This window comes from Xenopus laevis, chromosome 8S (assembly GCF_017654675.1).
Source record: "Xenopus laevis strain J_2021 chromosome 8S, Xenopus_laevis_v10.1, whole genome shotgun sequence".
In the NCBI taxonomy this organism is placed as follows: Eukaryota; Metazoa; Chordata; class Amphibia; order Anura; family Pipidae; genus Xenopus; species Xenopus laevis.
Genome location: NC_054386.1, coordinates 79,521,087 through 79,535,097, shown reverse-complemented (window position 1 = coordinate 79,535,097; position 14,011 = coordinate 79,521,087). Strand labels below are relative to the sequence as shown.

Genomic DNA, 14,011 nt, shown 5'->3' with positions numbered 1-14,011 from the left:
CTTTCATTTTTCTTTCTACTTTCATTCCTGTGCAATTTCTCTTCTTCTAACTCTTTTTAACCCACTCTTTATGGGGGTTATTTACTAAACTCCAAATGCAGAAAATCTGAAAATTTTGTGTTTTTATAGTATAAAATCAGAATTTTAAAAAACACAAATTTTTCAAAATGTATTATACCCCGTGGATGGAAAAAAGTCAGGATCCAAATATCTGGCATCTCAGACCTGCCGAGGTTGCATATAAGTCAATGGGAGACGTCCCAAATATGTTTTGCGCTGGGTTTTGTGCAATAATCCGTTTTCTGGGTTTTCGGGTAAAAATCCAAAAAAAATCTGAGTATTTAGGTGGAAATTCAGAAAAATTTGTAAAATTTAGATTTTTTCCAGAAAACAAAATTTTATGGAATGTGTATTGATAAATACAGAGCAAAAACCTGTACGGATTTGGTCTGAGTTTTTTTCAGATAATATTGAGATAAATTCGGACTTTAAAACATGGGCCTCCAAGAGTCTGCTTTCCTTCAGCTAATTGTACACTTGGTCCCAGGGAAGATTGGTGTTAGTTTTTCTACACAGGCAAAGAAAAGGCCATCCTCTCCCATAGCTGGGGTTGCCACCTGGCCGGTATTTTACTGGCCTGGCCAGTAAAATTTATGGTTGATCCTAATGTTATTAATAGGGAAAAAATATAAATATATAGGAAGGCCGGTATTTCTTTCCAGAAAAGGTGGCAACCCTACCCATAGCGTAAATGCAAACATATGCATTTTCATGCCAAAATCTCCACATTTGTGTACTGTGTGCAAGAGGCTTTAGATAGAGCAATCTGAATGTCAACCAACCAGGATTTTACAGTCAAATTGAAAAAGAGGGTAAAGAAGATAATGAAATTCATAGTTGCAGTGGAGTAGAGAGATAGAGGAGTTGGTGGCAGGCTGTGAGCAGTATAAAAACTTAGACTCAGCGCTGTGTGCTGTAAATGAAAAGCAGGAAGTGCTATTATTAATATAAACAATCGGTAGCACAATATCAGCACAATTTCATTCATATGCAGAAAACAGGAGTATATAGTTCCTTATGGGCAAATCACACCTGAATATTTTTATGCTCAGAAATGAGGAGGCATGGTGTAACATTTAGTATCTTGAATTTCTGTGCTCTTATTTATGCCTGCTGTAGTATTTTAATATTTTTAATATTTTAATACAAGACTAGACATATTTCCAGCATTATAACAGGCAGGTGGAGATGCAGCCAATGTGGCAAAACACATACATTTATTTTTGGTGCATCTGCTGCCCCTATTGATACAAACCACTTTAGATACACTCATTATTATTATTTACAAAACGACATTGTTCTCTTCATGTGATTCAACAGAAGCCGCAAGATGGATGTGATGGTGCTTATTGCAACCAAACGAAAGCGCAAGGACTGTATTTGTTGGGTTGTTTCGCACTGGGCAGATTTGCAGATAAATTGTAGCAGCCGATCATGATTAGCTTTACCAGGCACCTGCAGGAAGAATGTTTAAAGTAAAAATGTGTTTTTTTCGGGAGTTACTGCACTTATTTAAAATTTGCCCAGTGTTAGTAAATGAGATACTCTTTGCAAATAGTGCCCAGGTCAGAACCAGACAGATTTGTGCACCCAGTGCAACCCTATAAGTCATTGTGCCACCTAATGGCATCACACTATTGTCAGACCACATGACTGCTCCCAGCGCCCAGAATTCCAGAAGCCAGTAATTTATTTAGTGCAACTAAATGTATCTATAGTGTTTCTACTGATGTTATCCCAAATGCCCTTTCTGCCCCACCCTATAGCATAGCCTATTGGGGGAATGTAATAAAATTCACAAAGAGCAAAACAATTTGCACAAATCAGAAGAAAAATTTGCATTTCGCAATGTAATATTCGTACTTAAACTGTTATTGCATTGCGAATTTTTATTGCCCATTGCGAATCTTTATTGCACATTGCCCACTTTTAAGAAGTGCTTCAAGGTGTCGTAATCTTTTGGAGCAAACATAACAACTTTTTCAGTAAGAAGTTTTATTACATTCACTGCGCACTGGCGCAAACTATAAAATTCGCAAACCTTCTTTCACTGTCCTAAGTGGTCGCTAAACAGTTTCCAGGGATCACAAAAGCTATATTAAATACTCGCAAAGGAAAATTTGCTCTCACAGAGGCATAACTTTTGACATTGCAAATATTTTTTCCGTTACCGACTTTTATTACATTCCCCCATATCTGTTTTACAGAGGGAGGGTAGGGGAAAGGGGAAGATAGAGGGGGAGGAGAAGAGGTGGAAGGAAGTTCGCTGTATATATATATATATATGTCAGTTCATGAAAATGCATAACATGCAATGAAATACTGTAAATGTCAGATTAGATTGTGTATTGTTACAAAGGGAAGGTGAAAAGGAAGTTCATTGTAAAGTTAAACTTACAATTAGTTTTCAGTGTAATATAGACCACTAGTTCTCAAACTATTTTTCACCATAGCCTTGCATGATTCTGTCAAGTGTCATTCATTTACACTGACATTTTCATTAACACTAAAACAGGAAACACAGTGTAGAAACACAGGGATATTTTAGGACTCATTTCAGTACAGGAAAAGACAACATTTTCTTTTGCTGGCGCTCCTGACACTTCTCACCTGGCATTTCCCCAACCATGGCCTAAGAAAAGGGATTATGTAAAATACTTATCAATATTCAAACTAAAAAAATACCCAAACCCAATTCCACCCAAATTTGTTCAATTTGTCCAAAACTTTTCCCAAATTTCATGCCTTAAGGGGAATGGGATTGGCACATTAGATATTTTAGCTTGCACAGACTGTATCCATCTAAATCCATTTCTATATACAGCAGGGTGCCATTTAAACTGTACCCCCTTCCCATGATGGTTTGTGAAACACTGGTCTACCAGAAACAAAAGCAGTTTTCATTAGCTAGGAGTATTCATTCTTCTAACATGTGGAGTAACATGAATGCTATGGTGAAAATATGGTCAAACTGAATATACACAAATGGGAGCTTCTAGGTTCTCTAACCTTGTGGCTAAAAGAACCATTAAAGAAACAGCATGTGAAATTAATCTGGGGTTTTCTGGGATTCTGGGATTGAAGTGTACTAAATCTGACTGATCAAGGTGAACCAATATGGCAATGCATGCCCAGAGTATTGTCTGCTGAAATACCAAGGGATCTATTAATATTTCTTATGAAGTTCTGGTTGTTTTGTTGCAAACACATGGAAAGATGATGGGCAGTATAAATAAAAATTGCCCATATTGACAGCTTTATAGAAATGTATATTCCCAAACCTTGGAGAACATGCCTTTAAATGCATCTGATAATTTAATTCAGATGTTCATTAACATTTAATTATCCATATATTTCTTTCATGGATATTGCCTCTGTGTGCTTGTGTTTGGTGCTCAATTTATTCCATTCCATAACAACTTCTTTCTTTCCAACCCCAGCTCCGTATATCACAGAGACTAGAGGAGGAGCTGCGAACAGAGCAAGAGCATTGGAAGAAGGAGCACAAAGTTGATGACATCCAGTCAACTTTTAGTATGCGCGCCATCCAGGTAGCTGTATAAACTCATTTTAATTTGCACCTGTATCTTACAGAAATCTGTTTTCTTATCCAAAGAAAAGGTGAAGTTCACTTAACTGAGATTTTAGATCTAAAAAAAGCATAGGTCTGTGTGAACTGATTGCAGGTGTCAGAAGCAGTGGCAGTGTGTGGCATGGGAATGCACTGCAGTTTTATCTGTTATGATTAAATGTGTCAATATCTGACTATAACTAGAAAGGCCATCTGGGGCCCAGAAATAAATCAGTGACCAGTAAACAGGGTTACAGTGGGAACTGGACTACAAGGATCATGGGGCAGCTGTGTGGTAGGATTTGTAGACATATTTGTTACTAGACTGATGGATTAGAAACCTACAAACAGTTTGAAACCACTAGCTCATTTGCAGTCCAATACACCATAAACAAAGTTCAGGCATGAAAAATGGCACTAGAGCTCTTTGTGACAATAATTAGCCTAATAGTTTTTTCCCCTCCATTTTCTTAATTTTCTGAAGATGTAATAGCAATTTGCCCTTTCACCTTACAGGACCAGGCATTTTGTTTTGTCTTGTAGATTATGAAGCCACATGTAGAACGTGCTCCTGTAATCAGTAAAGGGTTTGGCATTGTTATGTCTCAGTCCTGTTTACGATGCTTCTCTGACTTCCTACAAAGGTAACTGGCATGAGGAAAATGGTAAATAATGCAGTGCAATGTAGTGCAAATTGTAGACCCTTTTCTGTAAACCCAGGGATGTCCCATTTGTGGTCCTCCAGCTGTGATCTAGAATCTTTACCTGATGGCATCCTATAGACCACAGAATGGACATTTTAACATTATAAACAAGTATATGTCTATTTCAGGTCAAGGGAAAGGCAAGGTCCCTGTTTTTTGTGGATGTTGGGTTGGCTGCAAGATGAACCACTATCCCAGGCCTTGCACTTGCTCTCATACATTAATGGTTCCTTACTAATCCACCAGCAACTCTATCACTGCTTGGCTTGGGCAAAGAAGGTCTCATTGAGGGCTCTTGTTCTTTGATCTTATTGATTAACCAAATATGCAGGTGGCTGCTTCAATGGCAACTTTCTTAGCATATCATATCATATCAGTTTTGTGGCTGTGCTGACAGGTCAAAGAACATAGCTGTTTCTGTCTCCTTTTACCAGAGATAATCTGGTCTCCTCCAATCCCATCTCCTAATCCCTGATTTTAAACGCCTCTTCTCCCCTCAACTCACCAGATTTCTACCTGATTGGGAATGATTGGTCACCACCCAAGCTCACTGTGTAGCCCCCTCAAATAAAGGTGCAGCTGTGACTTTTTTTTTAAGAAAAGTGACTTTATTTGGCTCTGGCTCTGACTTGGCTCTGATTTGGGCAGTTACAGATTAAAGTGGTAAAAGAATATATGAGAATCAGTGTTGCAGTTGGCTATTGATACACTCATATGCCATATGTTAAAGTCCAGCAATGCTCAGCACAAACAAAAAACAATGCAGCATATAGTTTCCCTATAATCACTGTATATAATCACTGTAATTGTGCCTGGCCAAATTGACCAAATAATTTTGTGGTGAATTTGGATGCAAAACTCCCAATTAAAAGTTGTACTTCTATATTTTATTGTTTTAATTGCATGCGATTTAGAGGGTACAGTAAAAAAAGAGTACAATTCCCGCTCAATAGCTTGGTGGCTTATAAAGTTCAAAAACCCATTGTACTTTTGTGTTCTGTATGTTTTAAGCCTTGCACATTATTACAATGGGAGTTTACACTTTGCATTTGTTAATGTGAATGTACTACAATGTAGCTGAATGGATGATTTCAGGATGTGGGGGAATGGGTATTTGCCCAATTCTGCTTTATTTATAGGAAGTCAGGTGCTCCTGACATATTTTTTCTTTTATATTCTTTTATTTTTGCAAAAGCCCATGCTCACATTAAATACTCATAATAAAATAAAATAGATCAACTTAATTCTGTTTAAAGGCCTTGAAATTAAAGGTAACATAAGTAACATGTATATCTTCTTCACTTCCTCATCTACTGATGCACTAAACATTATGGTGCATCAGGGGATAAAAGCTTTAAACCTGCCCAAATTCTTGTGAAGCTGAGCTAGGATGCGTTTTGCATGGTGCATGCACCTGACAAAACTTAAGAAAAAACACCAGTGAGACATTAGTGAAGGGGAGTGACCAATATTCTGATTAGACATCTAAGATGACCATACACAGGCAGATTTAGTTGGCACTCTGTGAACAATCCTATCGTCTTAACGATCGTTTGAACAATATCTGTTCCTTTGTTTAGTTTCCCAAAAGGCATGTGCAGTGAAAGATAATTCAATAATAATTATCGGTTTGTCCCATCCACTGACCAATTTCAGAATTTCAGAATTTCAGAATGAAAATTTCTTAAAACTGTCCAATCTGCTCTTGGGACAATATGGGAATGATACAATCATTTGCACCCCATCAATATAACAATAAGTATCTTATTGGAGCGTGCTAAAAGAGGTACAAGAGGTACAAGTGTCTTGTAACCATAGCATTTTGTAGCTCTGACGGTACGATACAAAATGCTTGATATGGCCAGGGCGTGACAAGTCATTGGTGTTTATTGCTTGAGAATATGAGTTGCTGCACTTTTGAGACTTATGGATATTTTACTTAAATGGTGGCCTAATTCAAGCCTTGTTGGTGGAGGGGGGGGGGTTCCACTCACACAGCTTATAATACTGCTTATACCATCAAACTTGAGCAGTTGACTTTGGATTTGCAGTTCATACATAGTGCTGTGGTTGTTCAAAAGATGTGGATGAAATAACTAACAGATTATCTAATGTATTTGTTCCTTGCAACAGCTTCCAGAAAGCAGTGGAACAATTTCATGCAGAGCAAAATGGAGTGACTTCAGAGTCTTATATTTATAGGATAATTGGCATAGTGAACTGCTGCCCTCCTTTCAGGTGAGATGCTTCACATGAGTAGAAGAACATCTTTTGACACAATCTTACTGGTTTTGTCTTAAGTGTTATTAAAACTTGTGTGTTATAGTGGTAAGATCCTGGTACAACTTAAGGCCCCCCATACACGGGCCGATAAAAGCTGCAGACAGACCGAGTCGGCAGCTTATTGGCCCATGTGTGGAGCCATCCAATGGGCTTCCCCGATCGATATCTGGCCGAAAGTCAGCCAAATGTTGATTGGGCAGTCTAAAAAATCCGGTCGGTCTCATCTGTTCGTTGAAGCAGTCCCGTGATCCGACTACTCATATTGCTTCCATTCTGATCCGATTGTTGGGCCCTAGGGCCCATGATCGGATCAGCCTGATATCGGAGAGAGATCCGATCGTTTGGAAATGTAGTCACAGATAACATTGGCGGTAATTTCCCTGACCCCATTTCACACTCCTAAATGATCTCTTTCCTATCTTTCTCACTGGTGTTAATAAAGAAACACTAGCATAACCTGTAAAAGATAGAAAAGAGTTAATGCTCTGAGCTCCAGAAAGGGCAAATGACCCACCAGAAAAGACCTGGTACCCCAGCAGTCATTTCAACACTGTCCAGATCAACTGATTACAATCGCATGACAATCAGCCCAAAAAACCAGCTTAAGATCCCCAATGCAGCTGGAAATGATCAAGTTGGTTGACCATCTACCTCCATATTTGACTGACATAGTCATAATGTTTTTTATAATGCAGAACATATCACCGTTACTTTTCCAATAGGCATGAGCAAATTAAATATTCCTTAAATGAACAGCCAGGATGACATTTGACAACGTGCACATGTTATGTATGGTAATTAAATGGCCAACCTAATTGCAGTATTATGAAGTCAATTTGAAATGCTGCCAAAGGTCCTTTATTTTATTCCCACAACAAGAACAATATTTTTTGCCAAAAATAATAATGTTTTAAATTTTATTATACTTTTTTATATTCTTCCCGTAACTCCAACCACAAAACAATCACATTCCATTCTATTTTTAGTTCTATTTTATTTTTAATCTACATCTCCCAGCATCCCCTGACAGCTGTTAAGAGAATTTGTCTTGTAAAGTCATAACAGCAGTTGTTTGTTTCTGACCATTTCATTTATTACGCTTTTCTGTATTTAATGTAGGGAGTTTGCAAATCGTATGGCGCAATTTGACTCATCACAGGGTGAGGAGCCTCTGCGGCAAAGTGAGAAGTCTCTTGATCGCATTATTAACCTTGGCACAAAGACAATTTGCGATCAGGTGCTTCATGATCTTAAGGTATCAGTATACCACGTAGTATGAATCTTGCAAAAGAAATTACCTTCAACAGTCTTGCATCAAACGCATATTTATTTATTTATTTAAAGGAACAGTAACACCAACAAATGAAAGTGTAGTATATAATGTAGTGCAGGGATCCCCAACCAGTAGCTCGTGAGCAACATGTTGCTCTCCAACCCCTTGGATGTTGCTCCCAGTGGCCTCAAACGAGGAGCTTATTTTTTAATTCCTGGCTTGGCGGCAAGGTTTGGTTGTATAAAAATCAGGTGCACTGCCAAACAGAGCCTCAGTATAGGTTGACAATCCTCATAGAGGCTACCAAATGGCCAATCACAGCACTTATTTGGCACCCCAAGAACATTTTTCATGCTAGTGTTGCTCTCCAACTCTTTTTACTTCTGAATGTTGCTCACGGGTTCAAAAGGTTGGGGATTCCTGATGTAGTGTGTAATGAGGTGTTGCCCTGTACTGACAAAACTGGTGAATTTGCTTCAGAATCTCTACAATAGGGGATATAAACAAGCTGCTGTATAGCCATGGGGGCAGCCATTCAAAGCTGATAAAGGAGAAAAGGCACAGGATACAAAGCAGATAGCAGATTCTTCAGATATCCGTTCTCTACTTGGTATCCTGTGCTTCAATGGCTGCTAGGGTTGCCACCTTTTCTAAAAAATGTTACCGGCAGGTGGGGGGCGGGAGCAAAAAGGGTGGGTCCGTGATATAAAAGGGGGCGGAGTCACACACAGTGCTGCAAAAGGGGGGCGGAGCAACACACAATGGACAGAAACCTGAAAAAAGTACTGAGCGAATTGGTGGCGGGCCAAGGGCTTTTTCTTAAGGGTATTACAAATTACCGGCAACTATATTGCCGGTAAATTTGTAATACCGGCCCCGGGCTTGGCAGGTGTTTTACCGGGCAAATACATTATATTGTCCTTCATTTTAAACACTTTAATTTTTTGGCGTTCCTTTAATAAATTCAAAACCATATGCGTTACTTGATGCCTAGTGACATCATTTTCAGAACGATTGTATCCCAGTATTCAAGTATTTTCTTGAAATTCCTCTTATTACTTAAGCTTTAATGTTTTTCATTTTTGTCTCTCTATAGCCCTTCTCCAAGAAGCTTCTGGGACGTCGATGGCTGAATAGCTCAGATGCATGTGAAGGGATGGTTGCAGCCCTAACAGACCAGGTTTCTGCACTTCGCAAAATAAGTCAGGGACCTTTCCAGGTATGGAGCCAGTGATATCATCCTTGTCTCATTACTGCAACTCTATTCGGTTTATTGCATTGTCTTTTAAAAACAATAGGATATCTTACAGGTTTCAAGATTAAAATATGGTGACTTCGAAACATCTAATAGCAGCTAATGTTGCCTGTGCATATAGTGTCCATTTCATCCAGTTCTATAAACATTTGTCTAGATGTTATAGGCAGTCACAATTTAGTGCCACCACAACAACAACTGGCTAAAACACAAGGTGTAAACACAAACAAAGATTTTAATTACTGGTAATAAATACATAGATTTACATTTCAATACACCGTTGTCATGGGTTTCCTGCACCGAAGAAAGCAAAGTGATTACATCTAGTTTGGCATTTGTTAGTACTGATAACAGCAGTTGAATATTTGTGTACAATGCTAACATTGTAGAATATTTATTTTTTTGTTGTTTTTTTTTTTTTAACTCTGGGGAGAATTGCAAGAGCATTACAGATAACATAATTACAACATGTGTCTGTGCTTGTGTTTTGACAAATACCAGACAAAAGATCCTCAGAAAATATTCAGGGGTCAGCATGTCATAATTTCCAGTGCTTGGTGTCAATATCCATGTGTAATTCTTTAGACAAAAGTTGACCCAGGCTGGAAAAACACCAGCTTCAACACTCCAGGCTTCCCCTACACACAGTGGGTTATTTATCAAAATCCAAAAAGTTCTCACTATTTTCTGAAAACTACTCTGACCAAATTCACACTGACTTTTCCCAGTGTGGATTTGGTCGGAGTAGTGGACTTTTCAAAAAATTTTCTTGTGCGGAAAAAGTCTCAATGAAATCGTAAAAAACCCCCAGAATCCTGAGATTTTTTCGGATTTTATGATTCCTATGATTTTTTTGTAAAATTGCCCAAAAGCTATGATTTTTTCGGAAACACATCCCAACTCAGAAAATCTTCCAATTGTTAACGGACATCTGCCATTGACTTTTACATGTTCTTGGCAGGTCTGAGTTGGAGTACTTTTTTCATAGGACTTTTAATACCATCAGACTTTAATAAATCCTGAAAAAGTTGATTTTTTTCCTCCAAAAAAAACTGTATTTTGCCCTTTAAAAGTCAGAGCTTAATAATCAAATTCGGAGCTTAATAAATAACCCCCACAGTGGGTGTTTAATCTGAACAGACTGGTGGATGTACTGGTGCTATGTGCCAATATGAACAGGGGTAAGGAGTGGTTTTTAGACCTTTAATGAATGAATACAGCTGATTCATCAATGACTGCTACAAAAGTTGCATGACCAAAGCTGTGGCTGTGCTTACTAAATGTGCTGTTTTCTCAGGCACAGACATTTTACATAACACATAATGGCCCAAATTCAATTGTATTAAAAAAAACATATATATGGCTTATCTCATGAAATCTTAATAAGAAATCTGGAACCTAATTAGAAGATATGCATTTTCAAGGAATTGAATCTGCAAAATCAACATTAAAAACAATTTGTGCATAATGTTTGATAAAGTTTGTAGCAAAACATTTCATATGGAAACTGACTTGCTTTAGAAACATTATTGCTACATGTTTTCTCACTTCTAAGTTCATTTGTTTTCTCATTCTCTATATGTTGCTAGGAATATCTTTGTATATCTATGTATACCCTACACCTTTATGGTCCTTACACATAGGCATTTCAATATGCATTCCCCAATGGTGGATCTTACCTGCTTTCCACCGCAGCGGAATACTGGAAAAAATGCAGCCACTATTGCGAATCTTACTGTTCTCATTCAGGCGCAAGCAAGCGTTGAAGGTGGAATGCATTAAGTTACATTCCACCTGCATTCGGTGCAGAAAGAAAGTGCTATGTCTATGTGAAGATGAACACCTCCTTTAAAGAGTCCTTTCCTTAGTTTAATTTTCCTGTCTCAGTCCCAGCCATGCCCCTGTTCAACTAAAAATGAACACCAAGCTGGCACTGGGTAATTTAACTTTTTTATTGCCCTCTGAAGGTCGTTGTTTCAGAACTTCATCGAAGGGTTTTTCTGGAGCTAGTCCGTCCACTTTTACAAGGCAAGATGATCTGCAACACTTCAAAGACTCGGAGGAAGGTCTCTAACAAGATGAAAGATGAAGCCAGACAGCTGGGGCAGATCTTCAACAAACTGGTAACTACCACTATGATACTGATCACCTTCTGTCAGCTCAAAGTTACCTGCTCTTACCTGTGTCATGACTTCATGATGCTGATGGTGATAACACCCTCTCTTTTTACCACAGGAATCCCCTCAGACCAGCTTGCATAATGTAATCCCACGCCTCACAGAGATATTAGTGCTAGAAGATACAGCATCAATGCAGATGGAGGTTGGGATGTTGGTCTCTGACTTCCCAGACTTTAGGTTAGTATATAAAAAGCCTGAAGTGCTATTTGCTGTCCCCTGACATACAGTAGCTGTTATTCCATTGATGTATATGCATTTATTTAAAGATTGCCATATTATATGCACTATTAATTTCCCAAGGCATTGTTTGAATTTAAATATTATAAAACAGCATGGTCTTTCAGAATAATGGAAATAACTTACTACAAGCTTTGGGCAAGTCAACTTTCCAATATACTGTATATCTATCAAATATGTTCAGTTCTTTTAAGTTGTGTGTATAAACAATTGCTATTGAAAGCAGCATTTGCTTAACTCCTGTTGCTACTTTTAAAACAATGTTGCAAAAGGTGGCCATAGATGTTAAGATTTTTAAAAGATCTTTTCGTTATCGTAAGACAAAGCTTATCCTGAAACAATCATTTAAATGTATGATTTGTCCAACAACTAAAAAAGACCATTTCAGGAAATATTGTCTAGTTGAAGCTAGGAGAACTGTGGGTAGTTGCCTGCTTGGCCCTGCAAATAATTGGACAATGGATAAACTTAGAACAATGAAAATTTTCTAACCTGAACGATCGATATTCTGACCGATGTCGGACGGAAAAAACGTTAGATGCGCGATCGTTCAGTGACCACTAACCTCATGATAATTTGATGGATTTGCTAAAATTGGGAGAGAAAAATCATATCATCTATGGACACCTTTTATTCCCCAGCAAAGATAGCTCTGTTAATCAGCTGCCTCGTAGTGATGGGCGAATAAATTCACCAGACACAAATTTGCGACAAATTTCTGCATTTCACCGCAAGCAAATTAATTAGTGAAACAGTGGTATCAATTCTCTGGTTGAAAAATCAACCATGTCAAAAAAATTGATGCACACAAATTGGCGCGCACATAGAAATTGACGCATGTCAAAATTATTTTGACACCCATTGACTTCAATGCGAATTTTTCGCCATTTCGCAAATTTCTCCCATCATTAATGGCTTGTCTTACATTGTTTCCACAGTCTGAGCAATCAGGGCAGAGAATAGAAAGGGACAGACAAACTTTACTTTCAATAGCACTATTACAAATAGAAAATTTGTAATAAATATATATTGCATAGTGGTTTAGCATTATGTCTTCTTTTATTTGGTTAATAATTACATTTTAGGATGACATTCCAATAAAAATCTTACATGCAGCAGGAGTTTTAATGTTAAATCGTGGGGTTTTATTTTCTTTTTAACATAGGCCTGTAACAAGCCAATAACAAGAGGTGTTGCATGGAGTGTCTACATTAATTTATGTAAACAGGAAGAAAAGAGGTGTGGGTGCTAATATTAGCTTTATTATCTGCAGATCTTATCATTTGTTTCAAGCTCATTACACACTTACATAAACAAAAGAAAGCACACAATGGACTTTGGCACACAACTCACAAACACATGGGCGGTGCATCTTTACAATTATATTTCAAGATTTACCGCACATTTCTGGTACTTATTGGAAGTATATTTTAGTACGCTTTCAGTTTTTTTGAGTCAGTTTGAAGGGAAAACTTTGTTTTATGTTTTTTTTAGGAAACATCACCTATTGGCCTTAATGGATATAAGGGGACTCTGGGATCCAAGCCAAAGACAAGAGATCTTAGGTGTCCTCCATGATTTGCAAGATATGGATTGTTTATCAACCTCTCGTGGAACACCTGGCTTTTTTTCAGAAGTGCCAATTATCAGAGAAACATGCTGCGTTAATGTTAATATCTCAAGGGCCTCTCAGCTGGGCCGCAGGACATTGAGCAGGCTGAGCTTTCAGGGAAGGAGCACTCGGAGTAATGCATCTAATGGCTTGAGGTCAGAGGTGCAGAACAATCATCTTTAGTACTGGCCACAAAAAAAAATAAGTCAATATGTGTTCAATTTTTTTTTTAATTCTGAACATCACATATAAATCTGTCTCATTGTTTAAGAGGGATAGATAATCTTTGGCAGATGTTGTAACATCATCTGCCCTTTTGTAAATGCTTTATTATGGTTTATTTGACACAAAACTTGGTGCTTTGGTGATTGTGAATGTAGCTACATGGCCCAAGCTTTAGTAGTTCTGCACTTTTTATCATCAATTAACTTTAGGGCAGATACACACACTGCTATTTCGGGAGATTAGTCGCCCAGCAACAAACCAATTCTTGTTTTCCGAAGCGATCCCAGTGCCATCCCACTGGCGATTTACATTCTAGTTGGTGGGAAGGCAGTTTGGGGAGATTCATCACTGGGCGAATAATCTCCCAAAATAGCAGCATGTGTCTCTGCCCTAAGGGTTATTTTTTATGGCTCATTGAGTAGCAGCCTTTTGACTGCCTTGTTGTATATGTTGTTGTCAAGATGAAACTCTCTGTATGTATTTGAACTGGTATTCAATGAATATTAATTTTAATAAATGTTAATTTAACAGTACCTCCCTGACACCAGGCTTAAGCAGTTGCTTGCTGTATTTGTGCAATTATATCTCAAACGGAGTAACAAAACAAGAAC

The 14,011-nt window shown here is 38.0% G+C and overlaps 1 protein-coding gene across 4 annotated transcripts in view; it reads left to right on the top strand.

Annotated features, from left to right (window-relative positions):
- The window catches only part of exoc3l2.S (exocyst complex component 3-like 2 S homeolog), a 30,937-nt gene extending 17,004 nt beyond the window's left edge, over positions 1–13,933 (top strand). For all 4 annotated transcript variants that reach the window (XM_018233168.2, XM_018233167.2, XM_041575173.1 and 1 more), the window contains 8 exons: positions 3,501–3,611; positions 4,175–4,275; positions 6,469–6,573; positions 7,738–7,873; positions 8,988–9,110; positions 11,114–11,269; positions 11,382–11,503; positions 13,058–13,933. In XM_018233168.2, coding sequence (XP_018088657.1) covers positions 3,501–3,611; positions 4,175–4,275; positions 6,469–6,573; positions 7,738–7,873; positions 8,988–9,110; positions 11,114–11,269; positions 11,382–11,503; positions 13,058–13,358 — 1,155 coding nt within the window. In that variant the 3' untranslated portion in view covers positions 13,359–13,933. The remainder of the gene's footprint in view (positions 1–3,500; positions 3,612–4,174; positions 4,276–6,468; positions 6,574–7,737; positions 7,874–8,987; positions 9,111–11,113; positions 11,270–11,381; positions 11,504–13,057) is intronic.
- Positions 13,934–14,011: the final 78 nt, after the last annotated feature.